The following is a 22,520-nucleotide window of genomic DNA, read 5'->3' as shown; positions in this document are numbered from 1 at the left end:
AAATTGAGAAAATAAAAGTTTCAGTGAGGTCAGGTATATTCAACATTTAATGGTTTTGTTTAGGCTAATTAGTGAATGATGGATTCTGATTGGTTACTGCAGATTACAGCTACATGTACGTTTGTGTACGTTTCCTTATAAATGTGACAGCAAATGCATATCCTGTTTTTACAGATGAAAGATGGCACTGAAAGGGTGAAAAGGTCTCCTTCAATTATGTACAAAGAGGTACTTTTAAAGTCAATATAATACAATTATACAATTATATCTGGTTTTCTAAGGTCACTGGCCCATGTAGAAAAAAATATTCAGAGATTTGACTACAGTTCATTCAGAGAAGAAATGACTGTCCTGCAGAAGAATTGAGCTGCTGAACTATTGGCGCAATAATAAGGTTGGGTTCACACCTATGCGAATTGGATGCTGTTTCCCCGCATCTAATTCGCATAGCAGGAGAATATGACTGTCTCTCTATGGAGCCAGGTTCACATGTCTTCGGGGCGGCTGCGGAGCGCACTGCACAGACATGCTGTGCGTCTTTGCCTCCGTTTCAGGGCCGAAGATTCTGCCCCGATTCGTCCCTGAAACGGAGAACAGGGACGGACAGTGTTGCTGTGCGATCCGCGGCCGGTTTAGGTGTGAACCGAGCCTAACGACTCATAATTCTATTTCTGTAACAATCAAGTTCAGACTTCAAAGGAACAGAAAATATTGTTTATCCAGAAGGCAAAAAATTCTGACTCAATTTGCTTTAACAGAGAAAAAAAAATCTTACTTATGCCCTGTACACACGGTCGGATTTTCCAACGGAAAATGTGTGATAGGACCTTGTTGTCGGAAATTCCGACCGTGTGTAGGCTCCATCACACATTTTCCATCGGATTTTCCGACACACAAAGTTTGGGAGCAGGCTATAAAATTTTCCGACAACAAAATCCGTTGTCGGAAATTCCGATCGTGTGTACACAAATCCGACGGACAAAGTGCCACGCATGCTCAGAATAAATAAAGAGATGAAAGCTATTGGCCACTGCCCCGTTTATAGTCCCGACGTACGTGTTTTATGTCACCGCGTTTAGAACGATCTGATTTTCTGACAACTTTTGTGACCGTGTGTATGGAAGACAAGTTTGAGCCAACATCCGTCGGAAAAAATCCTAGGATTTTGTTGTCGGAATGTCCGACCGTGTGTACGGGGCATTATAGTGGAACTTCACTCTCTCAATCAACATTGATTATTTTTAATCCTCATGCTGCTAGCATTAGTAAATAGATAGGAAGGTATCTTGTATTTACTTGTTTTAACTTTTTCATTTTACATTTCTTCAGTTACTTCCTGGTTTGCCTAGGCAAATGATGTCCTACATCCCAGGGGTCTTCAGAGGGGAGGAGGGGTTCTCTCAGATAAGCACACCCTCCTGCCTGCATGCCTGAGCTAAGGACAGATGGATTTCAGGAAGTAAATGCTTCATGAATCATCTGCCCTTACTCAAGATGGCCATGGCCAGAAATGCTAGCTGGGTGTTTTTCAAAATATCTCTCATGAAAAAAAAAAGCATGAAGACCTAGATGGATGGATGAGTTGCCTTTGAATTTTAAAAATTAATTGAATAGCATTTTTGGTTTGTGGTGCTCAGATGCAGCGTAGTTCCGTTTTAACCTTCTGGGACTATTCATGCTTATGCACTGTGGTGACTCTTGGTAAAACATCCATCCATTTTACAGCACATTTTGACAACACATGTTAATTCAGGCAACTAAATGCAGTGCACTTATATTGTTCAGTGGGACCCCAATGCATCATAGTGTATGTTTTAAAGTGGGCGTAAACTCCCATGTCTGACTTTTACCTATAGCTAAGCCTATAATAATGAAGGAAGAATAAAAACAAAAATGTGAGACTTTATATGAGGCACAAGGCGTGATAAAACAAGTGCTTCCATCCCTAATTATCGTGCTCATTGCGTCATCACCAGTGGCATTAGTGCGCCGGCGCTGTTGATTCGATCTTGGCGTCCTACATGAGGTAATTTGGCACCAGATGGCGAGCAGTATACACTGCTCGGCTGTTGGCGCCTTTCCTCCAATTGGCCGCCAGCGTGTTGTTGGTGGATACCCACGATCACTTTGCAGTATATATACGCCCCCCAGTCGAATCAGACACTCCCTGTGGTTGATACTCCCGTGGTCACTGTGCACTATTGGAATCTTATTGATCACTTAGGAATCCTAGGTAACTCTTTTGGCAGTTTTTCTTCTTTCCTCTTTTTCATTTATTTTTATATTTTCCTTCTCCTACTGTCTTGGTGTTTGGTTTCTGACCCTATTTACCATTCATTTCCTCTCTTTTTTGAGGGGCACATTATGCTACCTTTATTACCTTATACTTGCCCTACATATTTAGGCATAGATTTTTACCACCGATTGGTCCCAGCACGAGTATATTCCTCTATATTTGTTAGCTATTTCACTGCAGACCTCCACTTTTTAGTTTATACTTTATTTTACACTATTTTATAGATGGCTATGTTGATATGGTTCACATCCTTTTTGAATATCCATGGGGGTTCATTCCCGGGGACTGCTGTCTCCTACTGATTTTCCATCATTGTGTTTTGAGGTTATCCTACCTCAGCTCCTGGGGCTGATGACCTTTTCGGCCAGCCTTCAGCCCTCTACGCTTGCGCCCAGACTTAGAGGCATATCTGTAAGTAGTATTCGGTATTTATTTTTCCATTTTCTTTTTTCCCCTCCTCTCCCTATAGACAGATCCACTTTAACAATTTTTCAACTTTTAGTATTTTTTTAATATTATTTTTATAGACACCTATCCTACATCTTCTCCTGAAGAGTGGCAGAAGCCACGAAACGCGTCAAGCTATTAGATCCCCCCCCCCCCCCCGTTTACATTGCAAGACTGTTACCAATATTTTACTGATTATGCCATACTGGAGTGTACCAATTAATTAAGGTTATGTTTATTACATGGTGGAGGCAGGCAATAATGAGTTGGTCCTTTATAATGTCTACAATATGAACTAGTAGGTTACTATACTACCATGTTATTATATATTTTGTATAAAATACATTTTTATTGATTGTATTTTGTTGTCATGCAATATGCCTTCATGTAACGTATACAGTTCTGCCAGAAACATTCTTGTGATATCTCCCTGGCTGCATGCTTCATATTAAGCCTATAATAAGGCTTACCTATAGGTACTGTAAATATCTCCTAAACGTGCACAGTTTAGGAGAGATTTACTGTACATGTAACGTGTGACGTCACCAGTGCATGCGCTCTGAAAGGACAGACACCCTGGCTGTACCTTCAGAGTCCTGTGCCGTAAACGGCGACTCTCATGCGCGTGTGCGGGAGTAACATTCCAGGTGAAGATGGAAGCGCCTGCAGTGGTGACAACTCGGCGCTGGAAGGCTTCATTTTCAGTTAATTTTAACATAATGTGCTGGTATGCAATGTATACTAGCACATTATGACATTACCTTTCAGATTGGGAAAAAAAACATCCAGCGGTCTACTACTGCTTAAATTCTCGGACTTGAACCATCTCTGTGTTTTGGTACGCAGCACTGAAAAAATGACATTGTTAGGTTTTTTTGTGTGTTAGGCCTTATTCAATAGGCGCTGAGGTAGTACACCATGAACAGGCTGCGTGTTTATCCTTCCCTAGCTGACAGGTGCCGCATGCAAGCAGGCCATTCATGTCTATGAGGATGCAGTGGCTGCACGGACACAGCCATTCATCCTAATGTGGCAGGTGTGTACGTGTGTGTGTGCGGCTGAGTGGCCCCGAATGCATACTGTCTGCTCAGCCACACTCAGCCTATTCAAAAGCCTTGAGCTGCCGCCCCACCTCCACAAGGTGTCCTCAGTATTTCAGGTTAAATAATACCCAGTGTCACTCAACCTGGAAGACTAAGGAGATACTGTCAGTGCAGGGTTATGGTCCCTTCCAATGGACCTCAACATGGCACCTTTCATTCACAGAGTCCCAAGGTATGTTTTAACAAAGTACTTATCATAACAGAAAAATGCAGGTACTAATGAAATACATAGATGTTGATTTACTGAAGGCAAATAGGCTGTGCACTTGGCATGTGCAGTATTCTGTAGGGGCATTTCGTCCAAAGCTTAGTAAATGAGGTAAAGCTTCACTTTGCAAAGAATACCCAATCACATGCAAGGAAAAAAAAAAAAAAACAGCATTTTTGCTTGGAAGTGACTGGATGATGGAAGTCAGCAGAGCTTCCCCTCATTTACTAAGCTTTGGAGCCAATGCTCTTGCTGAGTGCCACTGCACTTTGCAAAGTGCAAGGTCTATTTGCCTTTAGTAAATTCACTCCATAGTGTGCATTGGGCCCATAATGTACATGAACATTGAATATCTAGTGGTAGATTTTGGAAACCATTTCACCCCTTTCTGAAGTCGTTTCGTTTGTGCATCTCAAGAAAGTGAATTCCGCAACATTTAAAGGCCAACTCCAGGTAAAAGGTTTTTTTTTTACTATTTCGTTCTGAATAGAGTGGGGGAAGTGTTTAGAATTTCACATATATTTTAAACGCTGTTTGTATACCCTTAGAGGAAGATTTCTCTTTTTTTTTTTCTGTCTGAGATGCCACTTAGACAGGGAGGAAATCTCCCTTATGGGGACAATAATAAAGGGCTGAAAGCGATTTTAAGCCACTCAAAACTGTTTTTTTTATTGCTGCCAATGTCCCTATTAGTATACAGAAAGATAAAGATGGCATGAAAAGCACCAGATCGCAAATGAGTCCAAGAAAACTTTGGTCTTCTAATTTCTGATCAGAACTTGGATGTTGTATATGGTAGATAAACCTTTCTTTCTGGATATTGTATCACTTACTCAAACTTCATATAGATAATGTTTGCTAGTTGTGGTATTTGAGCGTCTTCTAGAGTGTATACTGTATAACATCCAAGCCCAGATGAAGGTTGATGTTCAGAACCCTGAAATGCATTGGATAATTCTCTTAATTATTTGATGAATGCTTAAAGTTCCTTGGACTCATATGCGGTCTGGTGCTTCTTATGCCATCCTTTTCTTTCTGGATTCTGATTCTGGGCAGCCTAGTTAGGGTAACCCTGTCACATGGGAGCAGCCATTGAGCCTTAAGCCTCATACACACAAACAGATTGTTGGCCAACAAAACCGTGGACTTTTGTCCAAAGGGCGTTGGCCCAAACTTGTCTTGGATAAACACGGCCACACAATTGTTAGCCAACAATTACAAATGTAGTGACGTACTACTTTGTTTTTCAGCTCTTTAGTGCCACCCTTTGGGCTCCTTCTGCTAATTTTGTGTTAGTAGAAGTTTGGTGAGTGTTGATTCGCACTTTTCATTTCGCGATTTTCATTTTGCACTTTTTAAAAAATACAATGTAAAATTAAAAAGGGACACCAACATAGTTGTACCTTTGATCTTAAAAACTACGGGATAATGGTGTTGTGGTAACTTGCACAAATTAAAAAAAAAGCATAATAATATTATTCTTGATATCACTACAAAAGAAGCCTTTGAAAATTAGTTTGCAATAACTCCATCAGTATCACCAGCAAAGCAACTTCATTATTATTATTTGCCACGTCACGAATGTTAATTCTCTATTACGAACGCTAGTTTACAAGACTGACCGCTTCCAGCTCGTCCTTGCTTCCGAGCATGCGTGTTTGTACTTTGGACTTTTGTCCGACGGACTTGTGTACACACGCTCTGAAAATCCGACAACACACATTTGTTCGCGGAAAATTTGAAAACCTGCTAGCCAACATTTGTCCGTGGAAAGTTCGACAACAATTGTCCAATGGAGCGTACAAACGGTCGGATTTACCGCCAGCAGCCTGTCATCACACATTTCCCGTCGGAAAGTCTGATCGTGTGTACGAGGCTTTAGAAATTTGCATCACTGGTTGTTGTTTTTCCAAACAACTCTCCTATATCCATCTTGGACTTTCAGCATCCCTGTTGAAGCCGTTTACTTTAAAATGCAGTCTTGTCTGGCCACCGGCTAAGTAGAGGAAGTGGGGACACTTCCTATCAAATGGGGACTTAGCATGTAAGGCTGGGTTCACATATCTGCGGTGCGGTTTGCATTCCGGTGTCCTGTGCATTTTTGTTCACCAGTTCAGGTGCAAATCATGTCTGAATCTTTGACTGCATTCGTGCCTGAACCGGACCCAAAAACGCACAGGACCCTTTTGGAAACTGCACCGAGGCCGTCCGGGACATGTGTGAACCAGCTCCATTGAGAGACGGCACATTTACATGTCATGTGAATTGAGTGCAGTTAAAACCGCTTCCAATTCGCACATATGTTAACCTGGCCTTAGGCTCAGTTCACACTATTGCGAATTGGATGCATATCTCCGATGCGGCTCCGGTGCAATTTTGCACAGGAGCCCTGTGTGTCTTTTGGTCCGTTTCAGGTACGAATTCAGCCCAAAATTCGGGCTGAAATTAGACACGAAAAGGTGAACCAGGACGCACAGGACCCCTGCTGGGAGCCGCATCGGTATTAGGTGTGAACCGAGCCTTAAAGTTTACATTGGTTCTAAGCCTTCTGCATTCTATCCAAAAGTTTAAAAAAAAATTGTACTCATAGGTGATAATTGAACCCTATGGACCCATTCATACCTATTTGTGTGGCGGAAGCATTCAGAAAAGGAATTTTCCTTTGGTGCAGGTAGGAATAAAACACACAATGCTATGGGGTTGATTTACTAAAACTAAAATTGGAGAGTGCAGAATCTGGTGCAGTTGTTCATGGTAGCCAATCAGCTTCTAACTTCAGCTTGTTCAATTAAGTTTTGACAATAAAACCTGGAAGCTGATTGGTTTCTTTGCAGAGCTGCACCAGATTCTGCACTTAACCCCTATATGTTATGTGTTCTTTTTTGTGCCCCACTCTTTCTAATGGGCCTAATTAAAGCGTGCACAACCACAAAATGGCAGCATGTCCTATTTAAAGAACGGATCTAATGTATTTATTGTATTTGCATTTGTCTATGGGGTAATTAGAGCTTGAGAACATATGTTCTCAATAGACCTTGCACCTTGGTGTGTGTGATAAATGCTACTAATAAGTTAACAATATGTTCTCTTAACCTGTTAGTTCATATTTTTTTGAAAACATAGTTTAAGGCTGGAGATAAACCTCAGTGGGTCCAATATTATTGCCAAGCTGGTAATAAGGTTAATTAAATCCACAACCGCCGAACTGATAATAAACTTCATTATGTCCAATATCACAGAGCTGTTAATGAACTTCATTAGGTCCACTAACACAAAGCTCGCAATAAGCTTCATTAGGTCCAATACAGCAGAGTTTGTAATAAACTTCATTAAGTCCAAAACCATAGAGCTGGTAACAAGCTTCATTAAGTCCAATACAGCATATATACAGTGGGGACGGAAAGTATTCAGACCCCCTTAAATTTTTCACTCTTTGTTATATTGCAGCCATTTACTAAAATCCTCATTAATGTACACACAGCACCCCATATTGACAGAAAAACACAGAATTGTTGACATTTTTGCAGATTTATTTAAAAAGAAAAACTGGAATATCACATGGTCCTAAGTATTCAGACCCTTTGAGTCTTTTTGGGAAAGATGCAACAAGTTTTTCACACCTGGATTTGGGGATCCTCTGCCATTCCTCCTTGTAGATCCTCTCCAGTTCTGTCAGGTTGGATGGTAAACGTTGGTGGACAGCCATTTTTAGGTCTCTCCAGAGATGCTCAATTGGGTTTAAGTTAGGGCTCTGGCTGGGCCATTCAAGAACAGTCACGGAGTTGTTGTGAAGCCACTCCTTCGTTATTTTAGCTGTGTGCTTAGGGTCATTGTCTTGTTGGAAGGTAAACCTTCGGCCCAGTCTGAGGTCCTGTGCACTCTGGAGAAGGTTTTCGTCCAGGAAATCCCTGTACTTGGCTGCATTCATCTTTCCCTCGATTGCAACCAATCATCCTGTCCCTGCAGCTGAAAAACACCCCCACAGCATGATGCTGCCACCACCATGCTTCACTGTTGGGACTGTATTGGACAGGTGATGAGCAGTGCCTGGTTTTCTCCACACATACCGCTTAGAATTAAGGCCAAAAAGTTCTATCTTGGTCGTCTCAGACCAGAGAATCTTATTTCTCACCATCTTGGAGTCCTTCAGGTGTTTTTTAGCAAATTCCATGTGGGCTTTCATGTGTCTTGCACTGAGGAGAGGCTTCCGTCGGGCCACTCTGCCATAAAGCCCCGACTGGTGGAGGGCTGCTGTGATGGCTGACTGTCTACAACTTTCTCCCATCTCCTGACTGCATCTCTGGAGCTCAGCCACAGTGATCTTTGGGTTCTTCTTTACCTCTCTCACCAAGGCTTTGCTCCCCCGATAGCTCAGTTTGGCTGGACGGCCAGCTCTAGGAAGGGTTCTGGTCGTTCCAAACGTCTTCCATTTAAGGATTATGGAGGCCACTGTGCTCTTAGGAACCTTAAGTGCAGCAGAAATTTTTTGTAACCTTGGCCAGATCTGTGCCTTGCCACAGTTCTGTCTCTGAGCTCTTCAGACAGTTCCTTTGACCTCATGATTCTCATTTGCTCTGACATGCACTGTAAGCTGTAAGATCTTATATAGACAGGTGTGTGGCTTTCTTAATCAAGTCCAATCAGTATAATCAAACACAGCTGGACTCAAATGAAGGTGTAGAACCATCTCAAGGATGACCAGAAGAAATGGACAGCACCTGAGTTAAATATATGAGTGTCACAGCAAAGGGTCTGAATACTTAGGACCATGTGATATTTCAGTTTTTCTTTTTTAATAAATCTGCAAAAATGTCAACAATTCTGTATTTTTCTGTCAATATGGGGTGCTGTGTGTACATTAATGAGGAAAAAAAATGAACTTAAATGATTTTAGCAAATGGCTGCAATATAACAAAGAGTGAAAAATGTAAGGGGGTCTGAATACTTTCTGTCCCCACTGTGTATATAAGCTTAAATATGTGCAATGTCACAGAGTTGCTTAAAATTGTATGGCAGACATACTATTGTGTTTTTTAACAGCATATGGAATTATGAATCCTCATTTCTTTCTAGCTTGTGCAAACAGGCTATGGCCTAGCTAACAGTGAGTTGTATAACCAGGGCCTTGATGTATCTTATATTTCCATCAACATGGGTTTTCCTCATTTGCCTTTACTGGACTTGGAACTATGAGCTAGCAGATTAAGAGAACATAATGTTAACTTAATAGCAGTACTTATTACACACAGAGGTGCAAGGTCCATTGGGATCAAATGGTACAAATTACACCAATGTGGCTGAGGATGACATGAGATGCTTGGGTGTAACTCTACAGTTGTTTGAGGATTATTGTGCACAGATAGCATACTATAATTGTCAGTGATAGCTACATATTTATCCACAATTTAACAATAGTCATTTTCAAAGTATAACTATACTTTGTAGTCAGAGTCTTCACTAGAAATGTGATAACCCTAACTGCCATGACCTGGGCGGTGCCGTGATTTTGCTGGTCAGTACGCCTAAAAAGAGGGCATACCCTCAGTATAATGTATATGAGAATATAAATGTTGGGGGAGAACCAGGAAACGAGCCAACAAGGGACCTGTCAAAAGGAGGAGAAGACATACCCACCCAGACTCCTCCTACAAATACAGGCGGGCCAAAGGCCAGCCTTCTAACATATCCTTCAAAGTAAAAGCTAAACTGAAGAGTATAATTCTTCACAAGAGGATCAGCTTTACAATTCTCCCTTCCTCAATTATCTATGAAATACCATTGAATGAGATATTACTGTAGACAAGCCTTTCTCAAACTTTCTATCCCAAAAGGAACCCTTGAAATAAATTTCAGATCTTAGGGAACTTCTGCTAAAACTAACTCATCATGGATTGGTGGAAACCATGCCCATTACATTGCTAGTCAGAGTGAAGAATGCCCCTTACATTGGTGGTTAGAAGGAAAAACATCCCCTACACTGGTGGTCAGTGAGAAGAATGTCCCTTACATTTGTGGTCAGTGAAAAGAATGTCCCTTACATTTGTGGTCAGTAAGAAGAATGTCCCTTACATTGGTGGTCAGTAAGAAGAATGTCCCTTACATTGGAGGTCAGTGAGAAGAATGTCCCCTACATTTGGGGTCAATAAGAAGAATCTCCCCTACATTGGTGGTCAGTGGGAAGAATCTCCCCTACATTGGTGGTCAGGGGGCATAATCTCCCCTACATTGGTGATCAATGGGAATAATGCCCCCTACATTGGTGATCAGTGGGAAGAATGCCCCCTTCACTGGTGATCAGTGGGAAGAATTTCCCCGAAAATGGTGATCAGTGGGAAGGATGTCCCCTACGTTGGTGGTCAGTGGGAAGATTATCCCCTACGTTGGTGGTCAGTGGGAAAAATGTCTCCTACATTGGTAATCAGTGAGAAGAATGCCCCCTACATTGGTGGTCAATGGGAAGAATGTCCCTTACATTGGTGGTCAGAATGTCACCCTTACAGACAGCTAAAAAGAACACTGGTTTTATGCTGCTGGCTCTGTCAAATGGTGTTGGACTCAGAATTATGCAGGCACCATCAAATGGGAGCTCAATCAACCACAGCTCAATGTACCCCTAGCAATTTCTGGTTGAGAATGGCAGTTGTATACTGTAAGCTACCATTTATAACTAATCAGTAGTCTGGTGTATTACAGTTAATATCTTGTCATTGGTCTTAATGAGTTGCTGGAGTTATACTAATACAATGACCAGATATCAAAGGGTAGGTGTGATATTTTAGGGGAAAGGATTCATGATACAGTGCATTAGGCCTTAAGGTATATGTAAACCCTAACAATGAACTTTTGATAATTGCTCAATTTTGGTTAATAAATATACCATCAAAAGCATTTTGTTATAACTGTTTATAAGTGCAAGAAACTGGTTGATCTTGTCAGAAACTAAGAGCTTTCATGTGTCCCCCACACTTACAATGTTATCTCAAAGAGTCTATTTAGCCCTTCCAGTTTTTATCCTGAGTCTACAAGTCACTTAGCATCTATGCTTTAGAGATGAAGACAGTGGGATGGATTAAGTAGCTTAGCAGAGGAAAACTGACACTGGGCTGACACCACTGAGCCCACAAAAGTCATATAAAAACAGTCAATATAATTCAGAGGCAACACTACTCCCCCTTTATCAGGGTAGCAATTTAACAACAATTATAGTTATCTTGGACCCTTTTATCTGGGTTTTGGGGTGGTTCTTTTTTCTTGTAAATCTATATTTTGTTCTATGATAAGCAAACCTTCATCCCATCCATCCCTATATCTCATACCGCCATGTATCTGCGCGCTGCCTCCACATCCTCTTGCTTGTAGGGGTTCCTTGGTTCAGCCCAATCAGAGCTGATGGTTATAGAAATAACGCCTCCTTGTTTCGGCCTGTACGTAGTGTTGTAGAGGTGCCAGGCCTCCGCATGAGCCTTGATGAGGTTATGTCCAACAATGTATGGTGCACGGCCAGGCCTTGTATTGATTCCTTAATAGCATTAAACAAAATAGTTTATTCCTATACCATTTAAAGTGCATCAAAACCCAAAAACAAAAAATACATTCAATTGTCTGGTCCTTAGATGTGTCAGTTCCATCAGTTTTACTTTTGTTAAGCTTTCCTTTATTTTCACCTTGAGCACACTTTCTGTTCTAGAGTCACAACACTCCCTTACTGTACTGTATCTATGGAGCAAAAGCATTGTCCAACGATAAAAAACAGAAAGGCGCAAATGCCTAGTGCATTATTCCAAGCACTTCATTCAAAGATAAAGAGATACTAAAATATAGTCCCAAACCAAAATGGAATGGCAGAGTATAATTATACAAAATTCATAAGTCTGCCCTCCAACCTCATGGTATTACACGAGTGGCAGAAACAGCTGACGTGTTTCAGGGGACTGGCCCTCTTCCTCAGAGCAATGACTAAGAAAAAGCCAACTCTACCTACTTATACTGTAAAAGAACGATAAAACAGTCCTGCCCTTCTCCCTGCAAGGGGGGGGGGGGGGGGGGGGGGACGAGCAGGTGGATGGGGTCAAAGGATAACACAACCCACAATGGTCTCAAATGATAAAAAGACAGTGGCACAGAACATCATCAATATAGCTATTAAGCCCAATCTTTAACTGCCGTACATGATAACATCAGATTATACATTAATTATATTGTATACCATACTGCAAACCAAGTCTACCACTTTAAATGGCTCCCTTCCTGGTACTGAATTGCAAGCTGGTTGCCTTGTGAAGTTTGGGGCTGGAGGTGCATCATCATACAGCCGTTGGCAGACAGCTTGACATGCAGGCTGCCACTGTCTTTATATCATTTAAGGCCATTGTGGGTTGTGTTATACTTTGCCCCTGTCCACCTCCTCGTTCCCTCCCCCCTTTTGCAGGGAGAAGGTCAGGGCTGTTTTATTATTCTTTTATAAGGGGGTTCAGTTGGGTGTCTCTTAGTCATTGCTCTGAGGAAAGGGGCCAGTCCCTGGAAACAGGTCAGCTGGAAACAGGGATCACTTGTGTGATCCCATGAGGTTGGAGGGCGGACTTCTGGATTTTGTATCATGATACGGTACCATTTTAGATCTTTTTATCTTTTTATAAAGTTCTTGAGAAAATGCACTAGGTGTTTGTACCCTTCTGTTTCTTATCATTTGTGCAGTACAATATTCTCCAATCTGAGGAGGCCAGGGCTGCTACCATTATCCAGCCTGAGTTGCTTAGTGACTAAGGTATTTGCACACATTATGGCAAGCTTCTCTATAAATTCTGAGCACTGAAGAGTCAAATTTCCACTGATTTTGTTGGAAAAGCATTGTCACCGTAGGCTTTTTTCCTGATTTGCAGTACAAACACCTTTTTTATCTCCATTACATTGGTGGTTGCATTTATAGTTTACAGAAGCTTGGAAGACAACATTGTTTGAGATTTAAGTTCAGTTTAAAGGAAGTTACAAGGACACTGCATTTCAGATGGGATCCACAGATATTTTTCTGCACTTGCAGAAAGTGTACCTAGCTTGAAAAAAGAAATTAATGCAGTCAACACATCCTAGGACTGCTAAGCTGCAATAAGTTACATTTTTTTTTGTCTTTAGTTTAGATATACACTATATTACCAAAGGTATTGGGACACCTGCCTTTACACGCACATGAACTTTAATGGCATCCCAGTCTTAGTCTGTAAGGTTCAATATTGAGTTGGCCCATCCTTTGTAATTATAACAGCTTCAACTCTTCTGGGAAGGCTGTCCACAAGGTTTAGGAGTGTGTCTATGGGAACGTTTGACTATTCTTCCAGAAGGGCATTTGTGATGTCAGGCACTGATGTGGACGAGAAGGCCTGGCTTGCAGTCTCCGCTCTAATTTATCCCAAAGGTGTTCTATCGGGTTGAGGTCAGGACTCTGTGCAGGCCAGTCAAGTTCCTCCACCCCAAACTCGCTCATCCATGTCTTTATGGACTTTGCTTTGTGCACTGGTCCAAATCATTTGGTGGAGGGAGGATTATAATGTGGGGTTGTTTTTCAGGGGTTGGGCTTGGCCTCTTAGTTCCAGTGAGGGGAACTCTTAAGGCGTCAGCATAGCAAGACATTTTGGACAATTTAATGCTCCCAACTTTGTGGGAACAGTTTGGAGATGGCCCCTTCCTGTTCCAACATGACTGCGCACCAGTGCACAAAGCAAGGTCCATCGGTGCATGTAGTGGATCCAAATGGAGGTAGAGAGACGAAGCAATGGCATCACAAGCTCTACCTCGTCCATTTAGAGAATGCTGTGTATTCACTGAGAAAATCAAAGTGTTCTTTGAATAGCACCTGTGCCAAGCAAGCAACCTGCTGTGTTCACTAAACAGCAGGACAGTCCGTTGGCATGGAACCCAGAAACTAGCATTGATCACAATAGCGGTGCCTACTACAGTGACTTCCAGCTTCCATGGGGATTCCACAGATGTGGTACATACAGTATCTCACAAAAGTGAGTACACCCCTCACATTTATGTTTGTGTGCAGTGTTACAATAAATGTAAATCTTTTAAAATTTACTGCACCATGAAGCCCTCCTTTTTGTTCCTTTGATTTTACCCCTTGGAAGCCCCCATTTTCTATTTGTGGAATGTGGGTCCCATGGAATGTATTGAAGTCTGGTTATACTGGTGGATGAGAGGATCCTGATGGACGTTTGAAGTTGCCGCCCGTGACTGACTGCTCACTCCTGTCTGTGCCTATCAGACCTCTGTAATAGGGGTCCTACAGATCCGATAAGCGGCCACCCGGCCTCCCCTTTTTTTCATTTTTTTACCATCTTGTGGGACCATATGCAGAAAAGGATATATTGGGGCTCTTCATCGGAATAATCCTTTTCCATATGAACTGTATTAAATGCACCATGGACTTTTTTTTGTGCTTTTGATAACACCGAAGTTCCCCCTTTTTTGTTTCAGCACAGTTTTATGTTAATATGTGTATGGAGATAGAATTTATTTGAGATTCATCCGGACATTCACAATATTTTTATTTTTATTTTTATTTTCACTTGTTACAATTTGATTATCAGGGTGCACTTATTTCTTTTTTGTCTCCTTTGTACACATTAGTCTTTCTGTGGGTTGCGCTTCTATTACTTAGTTTACTTACAGTCCATAATGAATGCCTCTGCAAGACTCATCCACCTTACCAACCATTCAGTGTCCTCCACCCCTCTTTGCCAATCCCTCCACTGGCTTCCACTCACCCAACAAATAAAATTCAAAGTACTAACAATAATTTACAAAGCCATCCATAACTCTGCCCCCAGCTACATCACTAATCTAGTCACAAAATACCAACCAAGCCGCTCTCTTCGGTCCTCCCAAGACCTCCTGCTCTCTAGCTCCCTTGTCACCTCCTCCCATGCTCGCCTCCAGGATTTCTCCAGAGCTTCTCCCGTCCCTTGGAACTCCCCTACCCCAATCTGTTCGACTGTCCCCTAATCTATCCATCTTTAGGCAATCCCTGAAAACCCTTCTCTTCAAAGAAGCCTATCCTGCTTCTAACTAACACTGTTTTACTTCCTCCATCAGCTCATCCCCACAGCTATTACCTTTTGTATCAATTGACCCTTCCTTTTGAGATTGTAAGCTCTAATGAGCAGGGCCCTCTGATTCCTCTTGTATCAAATTGTAATGTAACTGTAATGTCTGCCCTCATGTTGTAAAGCGCTGTGCAAACTGTTGGAGCTACATAAAACTTGTATAATAATAATAATAATAATAATAATAATAATAATAATAATAATAATAACACAGAAGCCACTAGCACACAGGACACTTTCCATTCATTGTAAGTACCATCCCTGGTGCTTTGTCTTTTTTTCACTAAACTTCAGCTTTAAGCATGGAGCCAAATGTACAGTCACTAACAAGCAGCATTTTTTTTTCTATTATTAAAGGATAAAGGGAAAAACAGAGATTACCCGCAAGAGTCACATGATTGTAGTAGAAAGATTCTAAAAATATTCTACAGAAAAGAGTAGTGTCTTATAAAAGCATATGGCACGGTAAAAAAGGATTGTTACCTGGTGCCGCTGTGCCATAACCGTGCCCCAGATTAGCAATAATGTACGGTTCATTCAGAGTTATCCAGAACTTCACTTTGTCTCCCAATCTCTGGAAGAGCAAATCAGCATAATCCCTAAAACTTGCAACTATTGTCTCGTTCTCCCAACCTCCAACATCTTGTAGAGCTTGTGGTAAGTCCCAGTGATATATTGTCACCTAGGCAGAGGAACAAAAATATTGTACATTTTTTTTATTTGCATTGATAGATATTTTTTGGAGAGAATAAAAGATGAAGCCTAATTGGTCACTATGGCCAACAACTCCATATGTTCATTCCCTTTCCTTTCTCCATGTTTTTATGTATAGTGCCTATTTGTGTAGGAATTAAAATTTAAAGCTGACCTCAGGCATATATGTATTTTTAGATTGGTACCTAAATCTGTCTGGAAATTCTGAGGGTGGGGTGGGGTGGAGTGAGGTGGTGACAAAGGAATCATAATCAGGTTGGTTGATGACATGTTCCATTATTCATTTACTATAATGTAAGTAGGGTTTACAAATATGGAAATCAGTTGTAACAATTTCAATTTCTTTCAGTGGGGCAAAAGTTACACAAAATCACTGCATTGCGCATTACTGAAAAACAGTCCAGGTGTACACTGTAAACTTCCCTGGCTGTCAACCTGATGAAGCAATCCCCCAAAGGTCAGTTCTTCTTTGTGAAGGATGTCTAGGAGGCAGGGCCTTTCTCATGATAAAGGTCCAACAAGGTGGGGACAATGGGATTTTTTAGGGATGCATCGATACCGGTATTTTCAGGGGTATTGGTGCTCGTGAAAATTCACCGATACCAGAAACCGATACCGAAGTGACGTCAGCTTGGGCGGAGCTCGGGAACTGGATAAGGTTGTGGCCTCTCCACACGGCGGTGAGTGCTGTTTCCCTCATGACATACATGTGTTTTGCTGCTGCTGCGCCTGCTACATGGCTGCCCCACATGGCGAGCGTCCTCCTTACACCATGTCCCCTTATGGCGGCTGGTGAGTGCTCTTCTCTATTTCTAACTGTTGCTTGCTTTCTTCATATGTGTCCCGCGGTCAGTGATTGCTGTACACTGCTTACATCATTATTTGCCTAACATGGCGGACGGCCTGTGTTATACTTAAGTTAGTTTGTCCCACATTTCTCTTACACATGTGTAAGTTGAACTGGAAACAAACATATGTTGTGTTTTGTTTGGTTTTTGAAATTTTATAAATAATGTTGTGTGTTGTGAGTTGACTGAGGTACTGTACTGTTCTTGCTTTTCCTCATGCCTAAACATTGTGAACTTGCAATGTACATGTCATTGATGACATTGACATTATTTTTTATATAACATGTTCTGTGCAATTTGGTGAAAATGTGTAATTTTTCATTATTTTTTAAAAAATGGTCACATGACCAAAATCAGGTATCAGTAATTGGTATCGGCGAGTACACAATGTCAAGTATTGGTACTCGTACTCGTTGTCAAAAAAGTGGCATTGGTGCATCCCTAAGATTTTTACATTAAAAGGGACCATTGAGGGACTTTCCCATGATAGGGGTCTATCAAGAGGGCAGAGGGGTTTTTCATAAAAAGGGACCTTTACCCAGAGAGGGCAAAGGACTTTTCTCATGATACATGTTCCTAAAGCAGAGAATGGCTTTTGTTACTTTTTTATTTTTGAGATATCTTCTGTTACCTGTGGTGTAATATTGGCAGCCAAAAGGGCATCCACCAGACGGATGTAGTAATCAAATCCTGGTTCATTTATGAAGTTCCGTGTTCCATCTGGGAGTACCCGTGACCAGGAGATAGAGAAGCGATAATGTGTGACTTTGAGATTTTTAAGACTCTCCATATCTTGCTCAAGTCGGTTGTAGCTATCGCAGGCTACATCTCCATTGTCATCGTTGTCAATCCTGAACGGGAGATGTGTGAATTTATCCCAGATACTCAGTCCTTTTCCATCAGCCCTCCAGGCACCTTCGATCTGAAGGACACAAAAGTCAGAAATGTTTGAGTAACTATGCATAAGTGTGACTAAATGAACTGTGTGTTCCATATTGCAACCATCTTCATCATGTAGGCAATACAGCCATAAATAATATATTATAGATTTGCAGGAGAGGAATAGTCGCAACAATGATTATGAATGCTAGATCAGTTTACTTTTCCATAATCCCATGTTTTAATGTTCAATGCATAACCTTGTTTTTAGGTTTGTAATTGAGTGAGAAAGGGTTAGGACCTCTCCAAGGCTCTTATAACCTTCATCAGAACAGGGCACGAATGGAGGTCTCACCAAGTAAGAAAGGGTTAGAACCCCTGTTTGGTTTGTATCCCCATTGTTGACCCCTCACTTCCTGTCTTGGTGACACCCTCTGTGTTAAAATGAGACAGGCTATCACTGAGGAAGGAAGTGAGGGGAAATCTTACCAAAGGGGACACAGGCAGCAATAAAAACTGGACATGTTAAAGCTAAACCAACCATTGTTGGTATCAGCGGGAGGAATAGTGCCCCATTGTTGATATCAGTGGGAAGAACAGCACCCAATCATTGCTGTCTGTGGGAAGAATAGTGCCCCACTACTGGTATCAGTGGGAGTAATGGTGCTCCATCATTGGTGTCAGTTGTGGATGGAATAGTGTCCCAAGAGCCAGATAGGGACAAGCAAAGAGCCACAGTTTGGAGACCACTGCCCTAGGCAAAAATTAGCAATCAATCCTTGCAGTGAGGATCGTTTTTGAATCTCCTCAGAGTTTGGATTTAGGCCCCATACACACTGCAGCTGCCAAATGCCCATTTTACATGCATATGACGGTTTTTTTTTTACTGCCCCAAAACACCCCTTCATGTTAGTGTGTGTGTGTCACCGGCGCAAAACCAAAAACAAAATCTCCTAATTACTTTACTTGTAATTGCCTTAGCTGCTGCATCCAAAAGAGCTTCCTGATGACGCAAATTGCGAAACGCGTAGAGGCTGCTGGGAAACACATACCCACGTGATCCAATACGAACAGGATTGGTGAGGACGCGAACAGGCAAGAGGGGAGGAACGGAGGTCGCACAGCACACATAGGCGAACTAGGTGGCTATACCTACCCGTCCCTAACTGTTGGAATAGCTTTGTGCCGGCTGGGGGGCACACATAAATGTGAGTGCACAGTTTTTACTTTGTGTTTATAATAAACAGTATTAACGGTATTGCGCGATGATCGTTTTTATTCATGTTTCATGAGGAACATTATGGTCCAATTATATCTGTTGAAGAAGTTCCCTTTGAGTGGAGTGGTTATCCCCATGAATGAACCAAAGGTGTAGTTTTAAAGGAATATCCGGTGAGTGGCCAATCTCACAGGTGGAGGTGGAGCACGAAGTCACTAGCACATTGTATTATTACAAGCGCACGCCAATCACGGCAATTGACAGAAGATTTGAACGCATCACTGGGAGACTTTGCTATTATGTGACACACATTATTGAATTATTGAACTTTTATAAATTTTATAATTTTTGATATGTAAAAAAATCTTTATTGATTGCATATGATCTTAGGTTGTATATGGAATAAGTTTGCACTTTATAGACAGGATATAAGCGTATTTAGATGGAAGCAGCGCATCCACACACACAGCACCTGTACCCCTTCATGTTAGCCTATGTGTCCATGCACATGGGCTAACATGTGACCATCCATAGGCGTTAACAGATGTTTAGAGGCAGGGGCATTTAGAGGCAGAAATCTGAACACACTTTCCGAAGAGGCCCATTTGGGCAGAAAACATGCTGACGCACCTAAACACTAGGCTCGTTTAGTGCTTGAGCGTTCATTCATGTCAATGGCCAGAATAAATGAATATTCTGCCCAATGAAATGAATGAACACCCAAATGCTTGACGAGCCTGAACATGTCTAAACGAGGCTTTAGGCACATTTTTAACACTGCTTTTCTCCTGTCAGGAAAAAGGCATTCAGAAAATCCACTTCTTTAGGAGCTGTCAAAGTGCTAATTCACATAATAATCAAGAAAAAACAGTCATAATTATTCAAGATTAATCATCCTGGTGTATTGTTTTATTAGGGTGACACCCTTGAGCACATAAAAAATGTGCTCCCCCCTCATCCTTTATGTACTCAAGGGTGTCACCCTAATACAATACACTAGGATGATGAACCTTGAATAATTTTGACTGTTTTTGTCTAGATTATTATGTGAATAAACGCTTTGAGGACTCCTGAAGAAGTGGTTTAACCTCCCTGGCGGTATGATTATTTCTGATTTTAGGTGCTGAAAGCGGTACAATTATTTTGCACAGAAATTTGGCGTTTTATATTGTAGGCCTGTAATTCTTAGGAATAGTTCACTTAAATCTGTCCAAACAAGAGTCTAGTAGACATCCCGGGTATGATAAAGTTTGAAAAACGAAATAAAAAATTATAATATAATAAATAACTATAAATAATTATAACAAATAATAATATAATAATAATAAAAAATATATAATAATGTAATCAAATCAAAAACACTGAAATTTGCTCAGTTGCAGAATTTTAGCTTTCGTTACTTTTAGTGTTTGATGACGGATCTCCCCACAAATCACTATCGCTCAATTCTGCAAGTGATTCTAATTTATTATCGCTTTTTTCTAGCTGCTCTAAAACCACTTTTGATGTAAAGAGACAGTTTTGGTTGCTATGGACAATCTCCAGTTTCCTGGCAGAAAGAACAGTTTTATATATATAAAACTGCATGCAGGACACTGGGCAGACCACTAGGGACAAAGGGGATGTGTAATTATTTGATACAGTACTGTAATCTGTAAGATTACAGTATGCTGTATCTATACTGTGTGTTTCACTTTTGAATTTACCGCCGAACTCCGTCCCCGTGCGTCACAACGCTCGCAGGGAACGGAGCTCGGCACTGTGAATCGAGCGAGACACAGCGGCTCGCCGATCACAGCGGGGAGACATCGCAGGATCCAGGGGACAAGGTAAGTATGCTCTTCCTGGATCCTGCGATGCAAGCCCGAGTCTGGCTCGGGGATACCGCTTTTGGTATAAAAAATCCAACCCGAGCCAGACTCGGGAATACCGCCAGGGAGGTTAAGTCCATGAAACGCATCGGGCCACAAGGAATTAACTATTTTTGATACAATGTTTTGCTTTATCACATTCCATGTTTTAATATTTGTACTACATTTGGATATTCTATGATATTTTGTGGATAAATATGAAATCTGTTTTATGAATATTGATATCAAATAAATGGTGTTTTTAGATATATGCTGTGCCTCAAAAGTCCCAGTTCACTGCATTTTTCTCTATCTTCTTTTAATTTTGTTTGAAAATGTATGACGTAAAGCATTTGTTACCCCAACACTTCATATTCCTGATATGTTCCCACTGCATCATGTATTTGTATGAGAAAGTATCCTGTTCTCTTTGTATTGCTTCCTTTGTGTGAAATCCCTGGTGTTTCTGCTGGTCCCCTTGCTTTCCTATTCAAAACTGACCACACTAAACAAAAGAACACACTGTGGTCAGTTCTCTAGCTGTGATGGGAACTCAGTGTACTCTCCTCCAATGATCAGACCTGTCCTGACACCCCCCCACACACACACCCGCTGCACAGCCATTCACTGGCATGCTCAGTGTGCTGCTGCTTCTCCTCTCCTAGCTTTTATACAGCTGAGAACAGAAGGAATGTGATCACTTATAAAAACGGGAAAAAGGTATTTACTGTATAATATATATATTTTTAAATCTATACAAAAATGTTTTCCCTTTCATTTATACTTTAAACAGAATGGGTTGGTTTACAAGGTGATAGTTTACAATCACTTTAAGGCAGAAGTCATGTACTCCATTGATTTCTGATAATCATTTATGACCAATGCCCTAACTTAAATTGTGACCACTCCTGTAAATATTTATGGCTTATGAAGTCAAGACCACTCAAGAAAACAAGCGCTCAGAAAAAAAAAGGGTCAAGTTATATCACCTGATAGGACGCTGAGGCCACGCTCCACGCAAAGTCTGGTCGAAACTCTCCATATAGAAACTTGTCTTCTTCTTTCAGAGGGATACCATTGTTCCGAATGATCTCAGCATAGTAAATTGCGGATCTTTTTGCAGTCCTTGGGCGGTTGGGGTTATTGAAGTCCACATGGTGTAGCCCAAAACGCACGGAGTACCCAGAATTCCATTCAAAGGTGTCCATTAAAGACCAGGCTGTGTAGCCCTTAAGGTTCACCCCGTCCAAGCTGTAAGCTGTACAATAAATAGTTACTTCCTATCACTGGGTGATTGGTGGCTGTGGCTACTGTGGTTTTGGTCATGCACATGTCACAGCACAGATACAATAAATCAATATTACATAAAAAATAAGGGCTCATTCACACCATGGCACAGGTATTATAATGCACATTGGTGTGCATTTTAACATACAATGTGGTTTAGTTACTAAAACTGGAGAGTGCAAAATCTGGTGCAGCTCTGCATAGAAACCAATCAGCTTCCAGGTTATATTGTCAAAACTTAATTGAACAAGCTGAAGTTAGATGCTGATTGGCCACCATGCACAGCTGCGCCAGAGTTTGCACTCTTCAGTGTTAGTAAATCAACCCCGCTGTGTTGCAAAGCATTGTTAATACACATTCCAGTGCTTTATTTTTTATTTATCTTTAGCTTTTCAATGTATTGTTATGCACCACGGCTGTGTAGCAAAGCATTGCAGCCACAGCCTGTGTACAGCCCTGTCAGTATTTAGCTGGGCAGCCACAGGGGTGGTGAAACGGCAGCTCAGTGGACCGTTTTTACTGCCCCCAGCGGTTCGTGTGATTGAGCCCATTGCTAGTCCTATTTTG

General features: G+C 41.4%; 1 protein-coding gene across 1 annotated transcript in view; it reads right to left on the bottom strand.

Moving 5' to 3' along the window:
* LOC141147133 (lactase/phlorizin hydrolase-like) overlaps positions 1-22,520 on the bottom strand; it is a 90,698-nt gene that overhangs the window by 28,472 nt on the left and 39,706 nt on the right. Inside the window, exons 9-12 of the mRNA XM_073634262.1 lie at positions 21,656-21,924; positions 17,350-17,640; positions 15,640-15,838; positions 11,371-11,573 (exon numbers count right to left, since the gene is read on the bottom strand). Of these exons, the coding sequence (XP_073490363.1) occupies positions 11,371-11,573; positions 15,640-15,838; positions 17,350-17,640; positions 21,656-21,924 (962 nt within the window). The remainder of the gene's footprint in view (positions 1-11,370; positions 11,574-15,639; positions 15,839-17,349; positions 17,641-21,655; positions 21,925-22,520) is intronic.

Source organism: Aquarana catesbeiana, linkage group LG06, assembly GCF_042186555.1.
Source record: "Aquarana catesbeiana isolate 2022-GZ linkage group LG06, ASM4218655v1, whole genome shotgun sequence".
In the NCBI taxonomy this organism is placed as follows: Eukaryota; Metazoa; Chordata; class Amphibia; order Anura; family Ranidae; genus Aquarana; species Aquarana catesbeiana.
This window is presented reverse-complemented; position numbering and strand designations above follow the sequence as displayed.